The sequence below is a fragment of the Sesamum indicum genome, linkage group LG1 (assembly GCF_026168435.1).
Source record: "Sesamum indicum cultivar Baizhima isolate 11 linkage group LG1, ASM2616843v1, whole genome shotgun sequence".
Taxonomy (NCBI): domain Eukaryota; kingdom Viridiplantae; phylum Streptophyta; class Magnoliopsida; order Lamiales; family Pedaliaceae; genus Sesamum; species Sesamum indicum.
Window position 1 is genome coordinate 2,283,816 of NC_142657.1, and position 22,131 is coordinate 2,305,946.

Here is a 22,131-nt window from a genome sequence, read left to right on the forward strand (position 1 = left end):
GATAGTGTGCTGACAAACCACTAGCTAAAACACATTATGGCTCGATAGGTAGCATCTGGAAGATTAATGAAGTAGGTCGTGGAGCTAGGGGTGCACGATACCGAATATAAAGCTAGAACAACAGAGAAAGTCCAAGTACTTGCAGACTTCATGATCGAACTCGTAGAAGAACAAGCCCCGAAAGAACAAGAGAGTTGGATGCTGCATGTAGATGGTTCGTTTACCAATTCGAAACCTGCCATAGAGGAGGTACTGCAGCAGAATTCTGAAGATACTACAGACACTTCTATGGTTCATACGAGAGCGATAGGTTCCCATAGTAAGAATTACTCGGTTTTATTTTGATTATATTGTTATTTAAAATCTTCAAATAAGCTATCTGGCGCTCCATAATTCAGTTTTGAGATTCTTGTGCCTTTCCTCACTAAAGTTTTGGAGTTGATGGTTTCGTAGCAATTTTTTGTGAGTTCCACTGAAAAAGCTTGTGCATCTTGTTCTGTGTCAATGATTGACTTCTATTGAGCATATAACCCTGAGTGGTTTCTCTCTGTTTAACAGAGAAAAAAATGGTTTATAATTGGATATGATGAGTTATGATGGTGCACCATTTGACAGTTTCTCATTTTAGGCTTTGCAAAATGAAGGCATATGAAACTGACAGCTCTTTGACAAATTGCTGTTTGTCATGTATTTTTTGGGAATATAATAAACGTGTATCTAGAGATCAACACTTCCAGTTATTGATAGTTACATTGAAAGGAAAGAAAATGGATATAGTGCGTGTCTCTTGAAAAGATGGGGTTTGATAAGTTTTCCTCTAATTTGAAAAGATATAACCCTGGTTTTATGTCTCTTGATTCTGAATATGACATATGATGCTGAATTAGGCTCCACTATAAAATGGATTCATTTGTTTTTCCCAGTCTTCTGCAATTTATCTGGAATGAGAAGCCATTGGAAAATAAGCAGTAAAGATGTACGTGCAGCTGCTGAATTCATTTCCTCTCTAAATTAGATATTGCTTCTTTTGTTTTCCCATTAAAAAGCATTCTAAATTAGTATCAACTACACTGTTGGTTGGACCTTGATTCCTTTTCAAACTTGGAGAGTTTCGCATGTTTCCAACTTTGAAGCTGGAAAAGTTTACTGACTTAATCCTCATGCACGTCGAAGAATAAACTAATATTGATAAAGATTGGAAGCACTTATCTGGCAACCTTGTTGGAGAACACATGACAGAGATAAACTTGCTGGAACTCTGCAATTCAACTTGGCGAAAGTGTCTTTTTAAGTTTCTTGCTAAAATTTATATTATTTGTTGACCGACTTTGATTGAGTCAAAAGTTGATTTTTGATGTTATTTACAATGCTTCCTCAAGTTAAAGATTCATAAGATATGCTACAGTAGATTCTCTTTAAGTTTAATGCCAACCGAAATGGTAGCCTTCTTAAAACAAGTGGATAGTTGTTCTATGATAATATGTTGCCTTTTTCTTTCACAGATACGTTGCACATGTATAAGAACCTATTGCAGCAGTATGCTCAAAAGCAAAATCTTGATTTTCCTGTATATACTTCTGAAGCTGAAGGTCCTCCCCATGCTCGCCGCTTCAAGTCAAGAGTTTGTTTAGACGGAAAATCATATGAGACATTTGAATTTTTTCCCACACTAAAGGAAGCTGAACAAGCAGCTGCTAAAGTTGCTTGTCAGGTGTTGTCTGTGGATGTGGTCCAAGAGGTCAGTATCTTTAATAACATAATTCGAGTATTATTGTGATTATTTTTGCTCTTTCTCTGATTGATAATGATTTGTATAAATTTATAATGACCTCAGAATGCAGGATTATACACAAATCTTCTACAAGAATTTGCTCATAAAAACGGTCTTTTATGCCCATTATATGAGACAGTCAGCTCTGGTTTGTCACACAGGCTTGTATTTGTGTCTAAAGTGGAGATAGGAAGTGATACTTTTTTAGGGGCTGAAGCCAAAACCAAGAAGTTGGCAGAGATAAATGCTGCTAAAGTTGCTTACTGTGCTCTTACGAGGGTTAAAAAACTAATAATTCATCTAATGTTGATATTGGCTGAGTCTCTTGAAGTTCTCTTTATTTATTCTCGATTTGTGTATGTCTTGAAGTAGGACTAACTGTGTTGTGTACTGGATTAATGACAAACCACACTAGATAACTATTGGTTTGAAGCATACTTGTATTGAATTTGCATATGTCTAACATTTGTTTATTCATTTTCTTAACAAATTAATACACACGCATGTAATTAAATATAGAAACATATTTCAACTGTGAAACATGTGGAAACCTCAAAAAGGAAAGGAATAGTGTCTTGTCAGCTGCATTAGCTGGCTTGTTATCTCTAACCAAGCATTACTTTTAAAGTCACAATAGTACTGTATAGGTCACTAATTAAATTCATGGATCAAAGGTTGAGATTGATCTCTGTACTTCTTATCTGGCAACCTTGTTGGAGAACACATGACAGAGATAAACTTGCTGGAACTCTGCAATTCAACTTGGCGAAAGTGTCTTTTTAAGTTTCTTGCTAAAATTTATATTATTTGTTGACCGACTTTGATTGAGTCAAAAGTTGATTTTTGATTTTATTTACAATGCTTCCTCAAGTTAAAGATTCATAACATATGCTACAGTAGATTCTCTTTAAGTTTAATGCCAACCGAAATGGTAGCCTTCTTAAAACAAGTGGATAGTTGTTCTATGATAATATGTTGCCTTTTTCTTTCACAGATACGTTGCACATGTATAAGAACCTATTGCAGCAGTATGCTCAAAAGCAAAATCTTGGTTTTCCTGTATATACTTCTGAAGCTGAAGGTCCTCCCCATGCTCGCCGCTTCAAGTCAAGAGTTTGTTTAGACGGAAAATCATATGAGACATTTGAATTTTTTTCCCACACTAAAGGAAGCTGAACAAGCAGCTGCTAAAGTTGCTTGTCAGGTGTTGTCTGTGGATGTGGTCCAAGAGGTTAGTATCTTTAATAACATAATTCGAGTATTATTGTGATTATTTTTGCTTTTTCTCTAATTGATAATGATTTGTATAAATTTATAATGACCTCAGGATGCAGGGTTATACAAAAATCTTCTACAAGAATTTGCTAAGAAAAGCAGTCTTTTATGCCCATTATATGAGACAGTCAGCTCTGGTTTGTCACACAGGCCTGTATTTGTGTCTAAAGTGGAGATAGGAAGTGATACTTTTTTAGGGGCTGAAGCGAAAACCAAGAAGCTGGCAGAGATAAATGCTACTAAAGTTGCTTACTGTGCTCTTACGAGGGGTAAAAAACTAATGATTCATCTAATGTTGATATTTGCTGAGTCTCTTGAAGTTCTCTTTATTTATTCTTGATTTGTGTATGTCTTGAAGTAGGACTAACTGTGTTGTGTACTGGATTAATGACAAACCACACTAGATAACTATTGGTTTGAAGCATACTTGTATTGAATTTGCATATGTCTAATATTTATTTATTTATTTTCTTAATAAATTAATACACACGCATTTAATTAAATATAGAAACATATTTCAGCTGTGAAACATGTGGAAACCTCAAAAAGGAAAGGAATAGTGTCTTGTCAGCTGCATTAGCTGGCTTGTTATCTGTAACCAAGAATTACTTTTAAAGTCACAATAGTACTGTATAGGTCACTAATTAAATTGTGGATCAAAGGTTGAGATTGATCTTAGTACTTCTTATCTGGCCACCTTGTTGGAGAACACATGACAGAGATAAACTTGCTGGAACTCTGCAATTCAACTTGGCGAAAGTGTCTTTTTAAGTTTCTTGCTAAAATTTATATTATTTGTTGACCGACTTTGATTGAGTCAAAAGTTGATTTTTTATGTTATTTACAATGCTTGAAGCTGAGTATGAAGCTTTATTATTAGGGTTAGAACTGGCTTACGAGGCAGGAGTAATGAATTTAGAAGTTTAAACTGATTCTCAATTGGTGGTGATGCAAATTGAAGGAGAATAAGAAACTAGAGCAGTCCATGATTTTATAAGAACAGAAAGCTAAATCTATGATGGAAAAATTCGATAAATGTGCAATTCAACAGATTCCAAGATGTGAAAATGATACAACAGATCTATTGTCAAAGTTCGGGGCTATAATGTCGGGTATAAAGGATAGAAGGGTTACAATGATGATTAAGAAAAGGGTAGCGATCAAGGAAACTTCAAAGGTACGGATAGTAGAAGCGTTGAGGTTATGGAAAGATGAGACCGTGAGGTACTTAAATGATGGAATCCTACCTTAAGATCCCATAATGGCTAAGTGGATGAAGTTTAAAGCTACTTGCTTCATCTTGGTCAGAATAATTATACAAAAGAACAGTTGGTGGCCCATTGTTAAAGTGTTTGGATGATGAAAGGGCCAAGTATCTAATGAGAGAAATTTATAAAGGAAGTTGTGAAAATCACTTTGGAGGGAGGTTGCTGGAGCAAAAGATTACGAGGCAAGGTTATTTCTTTCCAACTATGGCGAAAGATACAATGGAGTTCGTGAAAAGATGTGAACAGTTGTCAGAAATATGCATCTTTAGTGCATCTACCAATGACCCCAATGGAACCAATCAAGGTCGCGTGCCCATTTGTTAAGTGGGGTATTGACATTGTAGGACCTTTTCCTCCAACATCGGCACAAAAGAAATTCATAATTGTGGTCGTTAATTTTATATGGAGAAATATTATAGGCAGGTTCGAGATCCTTAGGGTGTTGATCTTGAACAATAGTACCCAATTCCAAAAAAAGGAGATTGTGGCCTGGTGTAAAGAATTGAAAATACAACATAATTTCACAGCTATAGTAAATCAGTAGGTGAATGGTCAAACTGAAGTCACAAATAGAACTATATTGCAACCTTTGAAGACAAAGCTGGGAGCCAAGGGGTCGTGCGTCAAAGAATTACTTGGAGTGTTATGGGTATATCGATGAAAAGAGAGATGCAACCTATGCGAGGATATTACACCACAAAGGAATGATGATAAAAAGATACAATTAAAAGGTGAAACCAAAGCAATTCCAAGTTGGCGATCTGGTGCTGAAAAAAGTGTCCAGGCATGTCGGTAAGTTAGACCCGGATGGAAAGGGCCATTCAAGGTGGTCGAAATCAAGAAGAAAGGAAATTATAAGCTCCAAGACATGCGAGGACAGGACCTACGTCGACCTTGGAACATCCATAACTTCAAAAACTTTTACGCCCAGGCAGGAGTGAGGTAGAGATGCAAGTGAGCTTGGAAAAGACTATTGAATGTAATCTGAAGATTATCAAATTCTTTTAGCCTGGAAAAGGCGATCGGACGCAAATGGATCTAAAAATGATGTATTTCTTTTTAGCCTGGAAAAGGCGATCGAATGTAAATAGATTTGAAAAAGATCAGTACTTTTTGAGCTTGGAGAAGGCGATCAAATATGAATGAATCTAAAAAAGATCAGTTTTTTTTAAGCATGAAAAAGGCGATCAAATTAATTACCAGTTTTTTCTGTAAGTTCTATAGTTTTGACATCGTATACATTAACTTATTCTTTGATGGGATCGCAAATTTACTCAATATCATTTCGAAATAATGATCTGAGAAAGATCGCGCAATCGGAAAAATGATTGTAATCAATCTGGAAAAGACCAATAGTCTAAAAAAGAATAACGTGACCTGGAAAAGGTCACTTATTAGAAGAAAAGACTAATGGCCTGAAAAAGGTCGACTATTAGAAGAATTGATAAATCCAAACGTTGCGGTAAAAGGTTATATTGAGAAGTTGTTCGATAAAAATATTCTTTTGTTCTCCCATACAATGTCAAAATCACAAGTAAAAGATCGAAAAACCATCTATCTAGCAAATAATTCAATCCTAATGCAGAAGGCTGATCGATCTGACAAAATGGATGTTATCGACCCATAAAGAAATTAGCTCGTGTTTTCTATCTCATCTACCAAGGCAACAAATTCATCCTCTTGGGATCCTGGGCCATCCTTTGCTTCGGGGTAGGGATCGAGGTTACCATCTAATGAGGGATCGAGAAGGTTCTGATCGAAGCCATCAGGGAACCTTTTTAACTTGGTCAATTGAGCCCTAAACTTCTCAAAGCCACCGTTGATGAAGTTTGCAGCTTTAATTTCCGTGGCCATTTGGAAGGCAGGGGCCTTAATGAGTTGTAGGCTCCTTGCAGTCTTGTCTCACAAACCCTGGCCACGAACTCATTAGATTAGAGGTATTCCTCATAGCCATCGATCATTCCATCGATCTTGCTGGCGACCTGGCCTATCGAACACTTTGTGTCCCTTCCCTCAGCAAAGGCTGCTTCTCACGCTTGGGCAACCTCAAAGGCTGATCATGCAAGTTGATCCTCCAAATCTCTAACTTTGGCTTCAAACGTTACTTGCTGGTTTTCCAGGTCCTTTCATAAGTGACACCATTAGAAAACCTTTTTCTAAGATCGTGAATCTTGCGATCTGCCAAAATTTATCTTCATCGAAAGCCTGTGTATTTGAGGGAAAGGCTTCGGTTAAAAGCAACAGCCTGTGATAGAGATAAGGAGTTAAACTAAGAATAATGTAATTAAGGTCGAAGGAGTAATGAATTACCTGCATGAGAATATGAGCATGATGTTCTTCAAGTCGAGTATGAGGAGTATTGAGGAGGGTGGCCTGACATACATTTTGCAACTCCCACGAGTCCTGACCCAGATGATTGAGCAACATTGAACTGGGATCGGAGATGTTCCAATCAGGGATAAGTCTATCCCCTTCCATCTTAGTTGAATGGTGGGTATCGCCTCAACTCTTTCCTAGCCTCCTTCCCCCATGCAGTAATTTTCTTTGTGGAAATCAAGGTTCACTTCCTCCTCAACTTGTGCTGCCGCATCCCTCTCCTACCGTCTCTCCAATTGAGACTTGCTTTGCTTGCTAGACTTGGTGGAACGCGACCCCTTGTTGTGACTCTTGTGCTTCCACTTACGTTTCTTGGATCATTTAGGTCCCGCATTCTCCTCTTCAATGATCAGGGAGTTGTCCTTGTTAGAACCCCAAATATCCACGCTGATCGATAGGTTGTTACTGGAAGGGTTAGGAACATGACTGTGTTGGGGTATCTCTACTTACGACCTCGATTGAAATTGGATCAGCTGGGGGAAGTTCAGTATCGGGGGTGGTATATATATCCACCCCCCTATGCAGCAGTGGAACCACCAAGCAAGGCATGAAACTGATTAGCAATATGGGAATTCATTACTATATTATCTACAAACAAAAGTTTCTAAGTCAGAAAGTAACAAAATATGATATTAAAAGCGATAAGAATACGAGTACATTAATCACCGAACGAACCCCTAATTCGGAGGGGTGCTGGAGTGAGATGAGCGAGCCACAAAACTTTCCCTGTTAGAAGCTTTTTCGGATTATACTAATAAGCGGTAAAGTTGTTAATTTAATCTCCTTCCAGGCCCCCTCCTTCTATTATACGGTCAGGTTTGTCAACACTCCAGTCACAATGGCAAGGCCATTCCTAATCAGGAGAAGGTCGAAAAAAATCGACAATCCTTACAAACACATAAATAGAATAAACCCCTATCGCCCAACCTCTTGGAGATAGTAAAAGAATACAATGACCAGAAATTACAAGACTAGGCTCAAAGCGATGAACCCGAATTATTATGATAAAAAGAATGATATAGCTGATCAAGTTGGGAGACAATTTCATGGAGCAAAGGTTTAAGTCATGAAGTATATTAGCGACTGGCATCGCTAGAGAAAGACGTAACGACAACAAAATGAAGAAGAGAAAAAGAATAAAGACCCTGAGGAGGACAATGCATGCAATTGAACAACATAGGGATGTTGACTTCATAACTATTGGGGATAAAATATTTCTCCTTAATGCGATGAGTGGGAAGTTTTACAGTATTCATAACACTAGCCCAGAACTCCTAGTTAACATTTCCTTGTATTTTACACGTGGGGGCACTTCTTCTTGTGCAGAATCCGCTAAATGGGTGTTAGATCTAACAATCCTAGAAGGACTTACATATTTTGGAATGTGAACTGGGATCGCTTCCCCAGATCAAGGAGAAATCGCAGAGGATCCCGAGTTAGAGTTGGAACTAGAAGTAGAGTTAGAAGAAGACATGCGTATTTTAGAATACTGGTCGAGATTAAAGTGGTGTAGGCAACAAGCTCTACCTGGTAAAGGAGACGGTAAGTGAAAATTTGAAAATGGTATAGTTATAGAGAATTGCATGAAGAAATGTGCTAAGAGCCGCACAAATGAGGACATGTGGAGGAGAGAGAATTGAGGCGACGGTTCGTATGAAAGTTGTGAGTGATCACCTTTTTCCACTGCAATTACTTGTACTAGAAGAAGTTGGGGAGTAATGATGGGGGCATTACCCCTATATTATGCAAAAGATGAGAAAGCCCCTCTCATAGGGGTAAAATAGCTTAAAAGTTAGAAGGATCTGTGCACCAATGCGCGGTCGGGTCTTCAGAGCCCCAACCCGTGCCAATACCAGTAAACCACTCAATTGGAAGGATGAATTCTCCACTGCACGATAAAAAGCTAGGAACACCTAGATGGTTCCACGTGGCCCAACCGGTACTGTACACTTGGCCCTATAAATACTCTAGATATGAATCATTTGAGGTAACACACGCATTTATTACTTTTTATCTTTAAACCTATAAATCGCATATTTCTACCTGGGCCTAAACTAACTTGAGCGTTGGAGGTTCTTAGTCGTGGACGAACTTGACTAGTATAAAGTATGTGTTTCAATCATCAAGACCCATTAACAATCTTGGGTGAACACGTGGCTAGCTTGGATCTGCCGAGGGAGGTCGCATATTTCTATCCGGATCAGATTCATTTAAAAGCACTTAATCAATTGACTTACACTGGCATCGAATATCTAGCTAGCATACATAAATATTATACACTATAAAACAAAAAGCATTTAATCATAACAAATTATCATGATTAATAATAAATAGCAGTCCCAATTAATTATTTACCACCGTGAAACAACACTTGTTGGCCGTGATTTTTTGCGAGGTGGCTAAAACAAAATTTGTCATGGTCAAAAATCATGGTAAATATTTTTGTCATGGCTCTCAGTTACAGCAAATAATTTTTTCATAATAGAAAAGTTAATTTTTCTTTTGCATTAGCTATATTTAACTATGATTAATAATAATTACCTACCATAATTTTTAATTATAACCATTAATATTGTAGTGAATGGTAATTTTTTTGGGTAAATTACATTTTGCCATTTGAATTATGCCCGTTTTTACATTTTGCCATCAAAATATTTTTTGTATCAACTTATCATCTCGACTTTGTGAAATTTGCACTTTGCCATATATGACCATTTTTTATTGATTCTTTGGATGAAGAACATTATTGTTGTGCATATGTGAAAAATATCACATATGCACTGTATGTGATGTTTTTTGACAAAAAATTAGATTAAAAAATATTTATAAATGACAAAGGGCAAAATTTTTTAAAGTTGAGATGGTAAGTTGACATAAGAAATGTTTAGTTGCCAAAGTGCAAAAAGGATCATAGTTCGTAGTGACTGTCCCTCCAATACCTATGGAGCAAACCCCAACTGCCCATGTCAAGGGTAATTATTCATATTGGGGTAATGAACAACATATGGATGGGTGTAGTGGCTGGTTTTTTATGCAGCCAGGCCAAGTTATTTTTTTCTTCTCACGATAATGTGTCGGATGATAGTACGAGGTCCTACCTCATTGATACTAGTCATTCTTCATATTGTTACGGTGTTGGTCCTAATGATTATGAGTCAGGATTGGCAGGCCGTTTTTATAATGTAATGCATGCTGCCGACCAGCCATTGTGGAATGGTTGCACTTAATCTCAAATGAAAATTGTTGCTGAGTTAGTGGATATCAAGGTAGACGATCACATTTATGAGACCCACACTGCAAAATGTCCCCGTATTCCGTATTTAAGTTCCTGCCATTACTTCCCATATGCAAAGGTTGTATTCTTTGAGGGAAACTGCAGGGCACATGACGTGGCATGCTACACATCAGACGAGGGGCAATGTGTCAACTATCCAATGCCGAGGCTTGAAATCATTATGACAGGACGTATCTCGATTTTGTAGAAGAGCCATGTAATGTTCCGTTAGGCCTTTACATAGACGGTTTTGCGCCTCATGGTCAGTACGGTAGTACTTATTCATGTTGGCCCGTTATCATTACACCATACAATCTCCCCCTAGTATGTGCATAATATCTAAGTACATGTTCCTGACGATGGTGATCCTTGGCCCTTCTAATTCGACGAGTCTGATCGATGTGTACTTGGAATCGTTTCATCGAAGAGCTGCTGCAGTTGTGGCATGTGGTCGACCATATGACATTGCCATGGACAACACATTCGTCAAGTGGGCGACGTTGATGTGGACTGTGAACAACCTACCTACTTATGGGATGGTGTCTGGGTGGAGTACAATCCGAGGATGACAGGAAACCAGATCCTGGAATAGGTTGTAGACATTAGTCCTGTAGTTAAAATGCCATTGGCACTCCCTTTCTGGCTATAGTAGCGACCACAACTGGACAAAGAAAAACATCTTCTAGGATCTTCCATATTGGGCTACACATCTGATCCGAAAGAACCTTGATGTCATGCACATTGAGAAAAATGTATTTGACAATATATTCAACACAGTCATGGACATCTGGGGAAAGATGAAGGATAATTTGAATTCGCATATAGATTTAAAGATTATTTATAATTCCCCGAAGCTTGAGTTGGACGAATGCTACGTTATGCCTAAAGCAGTATATACCCTGACGTTATAGCAGAAAAGGAGGATATGTGAATGGATTCATGGCCTTAAGTTTCTTGATGGTTACATGTCTAACCTTGCTCGCTGCATTGACATGATGGAATTGCTGATGCAGGGAATGAAGAACCACGACTATCACGTATTCATGCAGAAATTATTCTTTTTGTCCGTTAAATATGCTCAATATTAATTTTAATCCGATAATTATGTCTAACATCTATGCATGAAGTTTTAAAATTAATGAAATTTAGTCCTCCAAAAATGACATGACATGTCAATTAAATACTTTTTTGGAGATTTTTAGTCCTACGTGGCTTTAAAAAATGAGTTACACAATACATTAGATACCATTTTATTATATATATTATTATAATAACTTATAAAAGTAAAAATATTATTTTAAAAAATAATAATCACCCACCTACATGGGCGACGACATTGCCCTCAATGGATGGGCGAGGGTGGTTGCCCTCACTGCGTTTGGCGACCGCTGTCGCAGAAGAGGGCGGGCAAAGCCGTCGCCGTCATTTAATTTTAATTAATTTAATTATTTAATTAAAAGTATTATATTAAAATTAATAATATAATTATATATTTACATATAAAGTAAATTTTATTATTAATAAAGTATTTATATATCATTTTATGATTTATTAAATTATATATATATATTATATTCTGGAGAGATAAGAATAAAATTATTAATAAAATATAATTTCAGTCGGACACTTGCAGTCCACGCAATTGTACTACACTATCTGACTTCACGGTATTTTTTGCATTTTTTTTATAACACAGGGATGTAATGAATATAATATCACAGAAGTTCTTGAAATTTTTCCCACGAAAAAGTCTTTGTCTTCTTCCCTAAATATATTAAATTAATCATGTCAAATCAAACTACTAATTATTTTTATTAAATATCCATCCTTAAATATATTAAATTAATTGTGTCAAATCAAACTATTAATTATTTTTGTTAAATATCCATCCTTAAATATATTAAATTAACTTTGTCGAATCAAACTATTAATTATTTTCATTAAATATCCATCCGTAAATATATTAAATTAATTGTGTCAAATCAAACTATTAATTATTTTCGTTAAATATCCATCCTTAAATATATTAAATTAACTTTGTCGAATCAAACTATTAATTATTTTCATTAAATATCCATCCGTAAATATATTAAATTAATTGTGTCAAATCAAACTATTAATTATTTTCGTTAAATATCCATCCTTAATTATGTTAAATTAACGTTGTCAAATCAAACTATTAATTATTTTTACTAAATATCCAAGAAGACGAATATACTCCGTTACGAGATCGCATATATGCACGGACAAAATTGGAGTTATATGAGATAGTACTATTTTGCACCAACTTGGTCATATATACAATAGGAATCCTAATTACATGAAATATAAAAATATAACAATATAAAAATTAATTTAATCTTTATTCACCTAATTACTTGAAACAGTACTATTTTGCACCAAGTTGGTCATATGTATAATAGGAAGACTAACCATTTTAATTACATAGAATAGTACTATTTTGCACCAAGTTGGTCATATATATAATGGAAATACTAATATTTTTAATTTTTATTTTTTGGTAAATTAAAAAATGGACCAGAGAATTGTGTTTTTCCAAGAAAAATTACAAAGTTGGTCCTATAGGATACGGGTATTTCATATTTAACCCCTCGTTTATGGATTTTTAATTTAATCCTGTATTATGTTATAACATAGGCTGAATTAATTAGCCCAAAAATGTTGCAATGTTGGCCATATTCATATTCTTCCATTAATAGTTGGAAATGCATTCTCTCTAATTTTTAGTAGTAGATAATAGCACTTTTAGGATTTAGCTCTGTCGAATGAACTACAGAATTATTGTAGTTTTGAAAATGAAACGGAAGCAACAATGATTTATATGAAATTTTCATCACCATAACAACTGGAATTGTTACAAAATTTTATGTAATCCTTGGATGGAGGTATGAAATTGTCAATTTTACTCTTTATGTATTTTTTTTAGTATTTGGATGATACAATGACATTAATTATATTATTGTTGGTTGTATTTTGAGTATCTTTTTTGTTATTATTTATTGTTGTTGATTTGAAAATTTCAGATTTTTTTGGTATTGATTGGATGTATTTGATAAGATAATGAGCAGAATATTAATTTCGGTACAGAGGTTAAAAAACTTGCCAAAAAAATAAATAACAATTAGAGATAGATTAGAGACGGAATTAGAGACAGAATTAACGAATAAAAACTTTCCCTTTAGAGACGGATTAGAGATGAAAAAGTATTTCTCTATGAAAATCAGACACGGATTATTCTAAAACTTTGTTGTTGTTTGTGAACAGAATCAGTAACGTCAAGATTCGGTCTCGAAATTAGAGATGAAATATTTTCGTCTCTAATATTTAGTGCTGCGATGAATTTTTCGGTCGCTATTTATTTCACGGATGAAGATTATAGTTTCAGAATTTCAAACTCACTTGTAGTCATATATTCCATTACCAAATCACACACATATATATATATATATGCACATTGAAACGGAGGCTTCAATTTCAAGAGAGAATATATTCCATTACCAAATCCCATATAAGCACATGTCATACATATAAAATATATTTCTAATTAAATATAAGAATTGATTTAAAATTTAGTACACCTTACATGCATGACAAAATTGGAGTTATATGAAATAGTACTATTTTTCACCAAGTGGTCATATATATAATGAGAATCCTAAACTTTTCAATTTTTATTTTTTGATTAAGAAATTGAACAATCGTACAATTTCTGCAATAAAAAATTGGGGGCAAAATTCGTTTTTGTCCCGTTAGAAATTATCATTTTGTTTTTGATACCACAATTATTGCGAGTATCGCTTTTAGTATCATAAAACACCAAAATACACTCTTTTGATCCTAAGTTAATGACAGAAGCCATGTATCTCACACGTGACTGGTAACTTTTATTGGCTCACGTGACTTTGACTGATTTTGACTTCAAAGTCCTATTTATTTATTTATTTATTGGTACCATTAAGAGATAAAAAATATATTTTGACCAACTTTTGCCACAAATTATAAGAAATTTTTTTTTACAAAAATAAAAATGTTAGGAAAATTTTATTTTAAAAGTATATAAAAAATATTTCTAAAATTATAATTATTTTTATTTCAAATAATTTCTAGGATCTATTTTAAAATTTTTTAGTTTTAGTCCACAATGGCATTTTGATCAGTTCACCACAAGAATTAGATGAACACCTAACGAATTAAATTAATTGTTAGACGACCATTAAAATAAGGGGGGATATTGATAATTTTTCAAACAACAAAGGGGTATACGTAATTTTGCCAAACCTTAAGGGAGATAATTGTAATTACGCTTTTTTATATTTGTAAACAGAGAACATTTATGTTAATATAATACTTTTCATAATTATCAATGTTTTAATGTTAATTGCATTCTATTATTAAATATTGATTTAATTAATCAAATTAAAAAATAAAATAATTAATTTATGGATTAACTATAATTATAAAATTATTATTTCAAAATTTTAAAAAAATAATTTTTAAAGATATTTAATTTAGGAACGGGCTTTTGAATGGTTTGTGAATGTGTTTAAACAAAATAAATTCCATTCTTAATGTAATGACTAAATATTGAAGGAGCCATTCCAAAAGTAATCTCACAACCGTTCCAAACATGTATTCAAGATAAAGGAGACAATCGTTCCAAAGTGTTCTCCAATGAAAGGTTCAAATCGTGTTCCAACGACTTCAACATATTTAAAGAAAACAAAATATTGTTCCAAATTTAGTGACAAAATATCGTAGTAACTGTTTCAAATAAATTCTACAACCATTCCAAACATGTAGTCCAAACAAAGGAAATAGTTGTTTCAAAGTATATTCCAAATGAGGGTTAAAAAATGCCTGTCCTAAAGTATATCACCGTGCCAAAATATATTTCTAAAAGAGTGGGAACATGTCGGGGCCATTATCCTTTTGTTAGTTTATATTGTATAATAATTTTAAAATTATATATAATTTTATTTTTATATATAATTTTTTCTGTCAAGTCAACTCTTACTTGGTGTGGATTTTTTAAGTTATGCCCAGTCAACAATTTTTTTAATTTAAAAAGCTTTAAAATTTTACATGTCAGTAAAATCCGACCACTTTTTAAAATTTGGTGATATGAATGTTGTAATTGCTGAAAAAAAAAAAAAAATTTTAAGGTATTAATTGCCAGGACTATATATACGGGCTTTATTTTGCCACTATTCTATATATACGGGAAAAAAGGAAAAATTGATAAATTTTGAAGTAGTTATTTAAAATATCAGTCAAAGGGCAGTTTTAGAATTTGATACTTAACACAATATTATTATGTAAATGACTGAAAATATTAGGAGTAACGTTGGTATTTTTATGATGCCAATGCGAGTGAAGATGGCAATTTGTGGTATTTTTATTGTTATCGGTTCAACAATCGGTATAAAAATTCATGTGGTTCGTAATGAATGAAATTGATGTGAAAGTCTTATTAACTATAACCTTAAAAAGTGTAGCTGTAATTTTACAGAAAGTAGGGGGTGTTTGTATATTTTGACCTAAACACTAGAAAAATATATGATTTTCCGGTATGATTAATTACCATACCTTAAACAATGGGTATTAATAGTTGTTTTTGCAAATGTGGCTAAAATGTTAGCATGACCAAAATCATGACAAATATTTTGGTTATGGCTAAAACTATGGAGAATATTATTTAATCGTGGTAAAAGTTTAAATTTTTTGATTTAATTTTGTTTAATTATAATTAATAATATTGATTTATCATAGTTTTTAAATTGTGGTCATCTATAATGTAGCAAAGATTCAATTTTTTTTTTTTTTTTTATCATATAACCTTAGCTAGTGTAGCCCTTTGCTTCATCAGTACCAATTGGTCTCTGAGAACTCTTCCCCTTTTTGACCCTAAACCCAAATTGAAAAGCCATTAATTGAACCAATTGGACCAATTAATGTCTATTCTTCTTATTCTTCAAATTCTTACCATATATATTTTGTATTTTTAAAATAAAAAAAATTGCAAGTAATTCCCTTGTGATATCGCAAATGAGTAAATTACCCCCTTATGAAAAAATAAATAGCGATTTACCTCCCTATATTTTTCAAAATACAACAATTTACCCCCCCTATGATTTTTAAAATGAAGCAATTTACCTTCCTACATAAGGAGGTAAATTGCTTCATTTTAAAAGTATAGGGGGATAAATTGCTATATTTTTTTCATAGGGAGGCAATGTACTCATTTTCAGTATCACATGGGGTAATTGTTATTCACCCTTTCTAAAATCCTAAAGCTCTAATAACTTAGAATTTTTTGCTTGGATATTTCAAAACTCGTTGAATCGCAATGTACATGTTCATTTTACCGAGCCTTAAATTTGATTTGTATTTTTTTTAAAAAATAAAATTATATTCATGGGTTAACGATGTCCTACAACATGAACTAGAAAAATCACATTCCAATTTGGAAAGCACTAAATTACTTGCCTAAATTTGTTTTGATATTATGTATTCATGTATGGATCCAATTTTTAATTGAAACATAGAGTTGTATTAAGTGTGAATTATTTGATATTATGTATTTCACACCTCAATTCAATTTTTTTATTAAAAGATAACGTTTGTACTAAATATGAATTATTTTCTTTTTTTTTTAATTGTTTGATAATTGATTATTTATGAGGTTATTGAATATATAAAACTAATTAAATATTGTTATATGATCAATTTTTTATTATTCATTTGAAGTAATTTAGATTGAAGTGGGATTGCCTGCTATTTTTCATGATGATAATACAATGATTTTTTGGATGAGATTTTACCATGAAATGTTTAATTTTATCAGAAAAACAACACTTTGAGACCCTAAACAATCACTATTTGCACTAATAGACCCTATATATATATATATTGTTTTGATCATTTATGTCAATACACCATTAAATCTAACGGCAAAAATCACAGGTCACGTGAGGCTGGGAAAGGAGGCACGATAAAAGAAATAATTTCATTTGAGTTAACATTCAATTAATAGAACTGGTAAAATTGTAAAAAAGAATATCAGTTTAGGGATCAAAAGTGTAAATGGTGATTACTTAAAAGCTGAAATTGAATAAATGGTATTACTTAGGGACCAAAATTATAATTATTCAGACAGATTTTTGAGAAAACCAAGACACAAATGCAGACTTACCCTGTGGAACCAAAGAAGCGTCGTATTTATTTATAACATGTTGAACAGTGATAGGTAATAACGGTTATACATATGCTAATTACTATACCAACATAATTAGAATATGAAATTACACATAGAGATTCTTACTAGACAACCTAGGACTGGGAATAGCAGCCAACGGATTCCTTTTCCTCAATACCAACCCAAATTTGTCCTCTACGTCCACTATTTCACCCTTTGGCGCCTGCCAATTAAATGAATGCAGAAGTGAAGCCAATACATACCTCAACATTCTCTCTGCCAGTGGTAGTCCAGCACAAATTCTTCTCCCTGATCCGAACGGAATATAATTAATATTTTGCCCATTAAAATCCCATTTCTCAGAATCGCCTAAAAATCTCTCTGGCATAAATTCTGACGGATTATCCCAAGCAAGAGGGTCATGTTGAATAGACCAGACGTTTATAAAGACCGACGAATTCTTTGGGATAGAGTACCCTCCCACAGTGCAGGATTGGCTAGGAGTTCTTGGGGTTAAGAAGGGTCCTATTGGGTGTATGCGTAGCGTTTCTTTTATGACAGCGTCCAAATAGACTAACTTTGGGATATGGAACTCTTCCACTATATTGTTCAATCCAACAACTTCATTTAGTTCCTTGTGTGCCTTTTCCATCACTTTTGGATTGCGCATAAACTCGACCATTACCCACTCAATCGTTGTTGATAAAGTGTCTGTCCCGCCTATTAAGATATCCTGTTAAGAGAAATTTGATCATCGAACATAGCACGTATAGTTGAAAATAAAAATAATCATCAATTATATTATTATATGTTGTTTCATGCTATTAAGAAATATAATAAAAAAACAACGAATGCTATATATATATTTGCAAATGGATTAGGGTAATGCTTTCCATTCGCAACAAAGTCTTTTTTGTTTTAATATATTTATTTGATTAGGTAAACTTATTAACATTAATTATTTCCTTCCCTTTACGTATATATTAAATTAATCGTGTCAAATTAAACTTTTAATTATTTACAGTAAGGATAACATTAATTAATAGAATGGCTCCTCATATAGTCCAAATGTCTGCTGGAAAAACTAAACTGATCGAAAATGATATATCGTATGTCTTATTTCATCTTGGGCATTTTTGCTAGCGGCCATGATCACAAATTTTGACCATATAACTTCAGGGGTGGCACGTTTCATCCAAATTAATATCACTAGAACACAAATATCACATCAGCAAAATTGATAAGAATTCTCAAGCATGTGTTACTTTCCAATAAATTTAGCATTTCTCGATGACATCTGGCTAAATATGCTAACATTTTTTAATTATAGTCTTTTAATTAAAAATTCTATACAGGAATAATCAAATGTAACAAATATGACGTGTTATTAGTTAAAAGATTAAAAAAGTTGTTACATGCCATATAGGAGATTCTGAGCAATTATTTTTGGATAGGCATAGGATTCTTGTCAACTCTTTCACACATAAAATATATATTAGATATATATATAATACATAATCATATCCCATATACGCACGTCATACATATAAAATATATTTCTACTGAAATATATAAATGAATAAACTTTAGTATACACCTAACATGCATGGAGAAAACTGGAGTTATGTGAAATAGTACTATTTTGCACCAAGTTGGTCATAGATATAATCATTATGATGGGAATCCTAAAATTTTTAATTTTTATTTTTTAGTTAGGACTTTGAAAAATTGTAATGTTTTTGCAATAAAAAATTGGGGGTAATTTTTTTTTTAATCCCATTAAAAAATATTATTTTTATTTTTGATACTATAATTGTTGCCAGTATCGCCTTTAGTACCATAAAACACAAAAGTACGCATTTTTTGTCCCAAGTTAACAACAGAAGCCATGTGCCTCGCACATGGCCATTAACGGCTGTTAACTCCTATTGGCTCACGTGAATTTCACTGATTTTGACTTCAAAGGTCCTGTTTAATGGTATCAAAAAATAAAAAAAAATATTTTTTTGGTACCATTAAAAAAATATTTTGACCAACTTTAGCCACAAACTATAAGAATTTTTTATATAAAAATAAAAATATTAAAAAAATTATTATAAAATATATAATAAATAGTTCTAAAATTATAATTATTTTTATTTCATATAATTTCTAGGATCTATTTTACTATTTTTGAAATTAAATTATTATTTAGTCTAAAAATTTATTAATATTTGAGCACAAACTATAAAAGATAAAATTTATTTTTTGAATAAAAGTATCAGATGATTTTTTTATTAAATAATAAATTAACTTTTAAATTAAAATTATTTCATTCGAGATAAATTATAGGAACTATTATTTTTCTTAAATTGAATTTTTATTTTATTTGAAAATATTTTAAGAAACTCTTACCACAAACTATAAAAAATAAAATTTTATTTCTTAAAAATAATAAAATAAATAAATTTTATTTTAATATAAATAATAAAGTTATTTATAACTTATAATTATATTTATTTTAGATAAATTCTAGCATATTTAATTATTTTTAAAAATTAAATTATTATTTATCTAAATATATTTTAATAAACTTTACCAAAAAAGGTAAGAAATAGTTTTTATTTTATTTCTACAATTTATCTAGAATGTAAATAATTATAATTTAAAATTTAATTTATTATTTAATAAAAAATTTATTTAATTCTTTTATTCAAAAAATAAATTTTACTTTTTATAGTTTGTGCTAAAATATTAATATATTTTTAGACCAAATAATAATTTAAATTCAAAAATAGTAAGATAGATCCTAGAAATTATCTGAAATAAAAATTATTATAATTTTAGAACTATTTATTATATATATTAAAATAATTTTTTTCTAATATTTTCATTTTTGTAAAAATTAAAAACAATTCTATAAGTTTGTGGCCAAAGTTGGTCAAAATAATTTTTGTGGTAAATTATATTTTGCCGTTTAAACTATGCTCATTTTTACACTTTGCCACTAAAACTTTTTTTGTATCAACTTACTATGTAATCGGCGAAATTTGCATTTTCCCAAATATGACCGTCTTTTTGTTAATTTTTCTATCAGAACAATATCACATGCTATGTATATTTGAAAAATATCACATCACATAACTATTTATATCACATGTGACTGCATGTGATTTTTTTGAGAAAAAATTCAGTTGAAAAATAGTTATAAACAGCAAGTGCAAAATTTTATAAAGTTGAGATGGTAAATTCACACTAAAATAATTTTAGATGTCAAAGTGTAAAAATGGTCATAGTTCGAATTGCAAAATGTAATTAACCTTACTTTTTGTTTCTTGTAATGGTACAAAAAAATACGTTTTTTTAAATTTTTGGTACCATTCAACAGGGCCTTTGAAATCAAAATCAGTCAAAGTCACGTGAGTCAATATGAGTTAGCGGCCACGTGCGAGGCACATGGCCTTGTTGTTAACTTGGGATAAAAAAAAATACGTATTTTTGAGTTTTATGGTATCAAAAGCGGCATGCCACAGTTGTGGTATAAAAAATAAAAATAACCTTTTTTTAACTAGACTAAAAAAAAAATTATCCAAAAATTGGAATATAGCGAATCTCAATAATAGAGAACTTACTGTGATCATGGCTTTGATCTGTGTCTTGCCAATTTCCGTCTTAACATCTTGTTTCTCACTCAACTCCATAAGCATTTGAAGAAAATCCAATTTCCCACCGTTCTTGTTGCCTCCTCCTCCGACCTTCGTGCGCTCGTTAATGATATCTTCGATAATCTCGTCGACCCTTTGCATAATGTTGCTTATTTCTTTCTCCACTCCTTGAATATCAAACCTGGCAAGAATCGGAAAATAATCCGACACGTTTGACTTTCCCAACAAATCAAAAGAACTTGCCACCAGCGACGAGAATGCTGCCCCAATCTTGTCCTTCTTCTCCCCTTCAATGGTGTTTCCCCACACCATGCTCATTATAGTATTCATACTAATCCCAAAAGCTAGTTCGCAGATTTTAACAGGGGTATTGATCTTGTTATAGATGTTTCTAATCGCTTTCCTTACCTCTTCTTTCCGAAGATGAAAAGTAGCATCAAGGCTGCTATTGCTCAGCATATCGTGTACAAAGAGTTTTCTCCTCGTGCGCCAGCTAGAGTTGTAAGGACAGAAGCCTATGTCATTTCCGTTGTAGCTGCAAATGGGTCCAGCAACAGTGCTCTCGCGGTTGGCGAAAATGGTGTCATGATCGCGAACAATCTCTTTTATGAGGGACGGTGAGCTGATCACGATGCAGAGTTTGGTCCCCAGCCAGATCTTGTAGATTGGACCATATTGGCGGGCCAGTTCAGTGAACTGAATATGCAAATCGGGGCGAAGGAAAGGGAAGTAGCCCAGAATTGGCAAGCCTCGCGGTCCCGGGGGCAAGGGGGGTGTTTTCTTGCCGGACTTGATAAACAGCATGAACAGGCACCAGAAGATAGGCAATGAAATTAGTATCAGAAGTGGTGCTGAAAGAAGTGAAGAATCACTTAGGGAAATCATGTTTTCTTCAGTAGACACCAATTTAGTTGATGTATATGATGTGTGCGCTAGTTTTGCATCAAGTTGGTCATATATATAGGGGGAATAGCAAAATTCACCAACTTGCAAATGAATACACCTCAATCGTTACGAACAAAAGGAAGAAAATTCATTTAAAAGCACTAAATCAGTTGACTTGCACTAGCATCTAATATCTAGCTAACATATATAAACATTATACACCACATAAAATATAAAATTTAATCATAATTAATTGTTATGGTTAATAATAAATAACAGTAAACAATTACTAATCACGGTCAAACAACACTTGTTGGCCGTTGTGGTTAAAACATATCTTGTCATGACTAAAAATTATGGCAATAATTTTTGCCATGACTCTTAGCTGTAACAAATAATTCTTAGTGGAAAAATTATTTTTT

The 22,131-nt window shown here is 32.8% G+C and overlaps 2 protein-coding genes across 2 annotated transcripts; one reads left to right on the plus strand and one right to left on the minus strand.

Annotated features, from left to right (window-relative positions):
* Positions 1 to 1,502: 1,502 nt before the first annotated feature.
* On the plus strand, positions 1,503 to 3,386 carry LOC105156170 (double-stranded RNA-binding protein 5-like). Its single transcript, XM_020692938.2, has 5 exons — positions 1,503 to 1,738; positions 1,835 to 2,050; positions 2,766 to 2,852; positions 2,940 to 3,002; positions 3,099 to 3,386. The coding sequence occupies exons 1-5, from the start codon at positions 1,514 to 1,516 to the stop codon at positions 3,384 to 3,386; spliced, it is 879 nt and encodes a 292-aa protein (XP_020548597.2). The 5' UTR covers positions 1,503 to 1,513.
* Positions 3,387 to 17,181: 13,795 nt separating this feature from the next.
* LOC105155445 (flavonoid 3'-monooxygenase CYP75B137) lies at positions 17,182 to 21,803 on the minus strand. The gene is made up of 2 exons (XM_011071322.3): positions 20,792 to 21,803; positions 17,182 to 17,913 (listed from the first exon to the last, which is right to left on the minus strand). The coding sequence occupies exons 1-2, from the start codon at positions 21,707 to 21,709 to the stop codon at positions 17,287 to 17,289; spliced, it is 1,545 nt and encodes a 514-aa protein (XP_011069624.1). The 5' UTR covers positions 21,710 to 21,803; the 3' UTR covers positions 17,182 to 17,286.
* Between the last annotated feature and the right edge of the window lie 328 nt (positions 21,804 to 22,131).

What these genes read in the sequence shown, in the direction of transcription:
- LOC105156170 (XM_020692938.2), top strand. Translation starts at nt 1,514, where the DNA reads ATGTATAAGAACCTATTGCAGCAGTATGCTCAAAAGCAAAATCTTGAT. An exon ending in CTTACTGTGCTCTTACGAGG is followed by an intron (nt 2,051 to 2,765) that starts GTTAAAAAACTA and finishes TTTCTTTCACAG; the next exon opens with ATACGTTGCACATGTATAAG. An exon ending in ATATACTTCTGAAGCTGAAG is followed by an intron (nt 2,853 to 2,939) that starts GTCCTCCCCATG and finishes CCCACACTAAAG; the next exon opens with GAAGCTGAACAAGCAGCTGC.
- LOC105155445 (XM_011071322.3), bottom strand. Translation starts at nt 21,709, where the DNA reads ATGATTTCCCTAAGTGATTCTTCACTTCTTTCAGCACCACTTCTGATA. An exon ending in AGATCAAAGCCATGATCACA is followed by an intron (nt 17,914 to 20,791) that starts GTAAGTTCTCTA and finishes TTCTCTTAACAG; the next exon opens with GATATCTTAATAGGCGGGAC.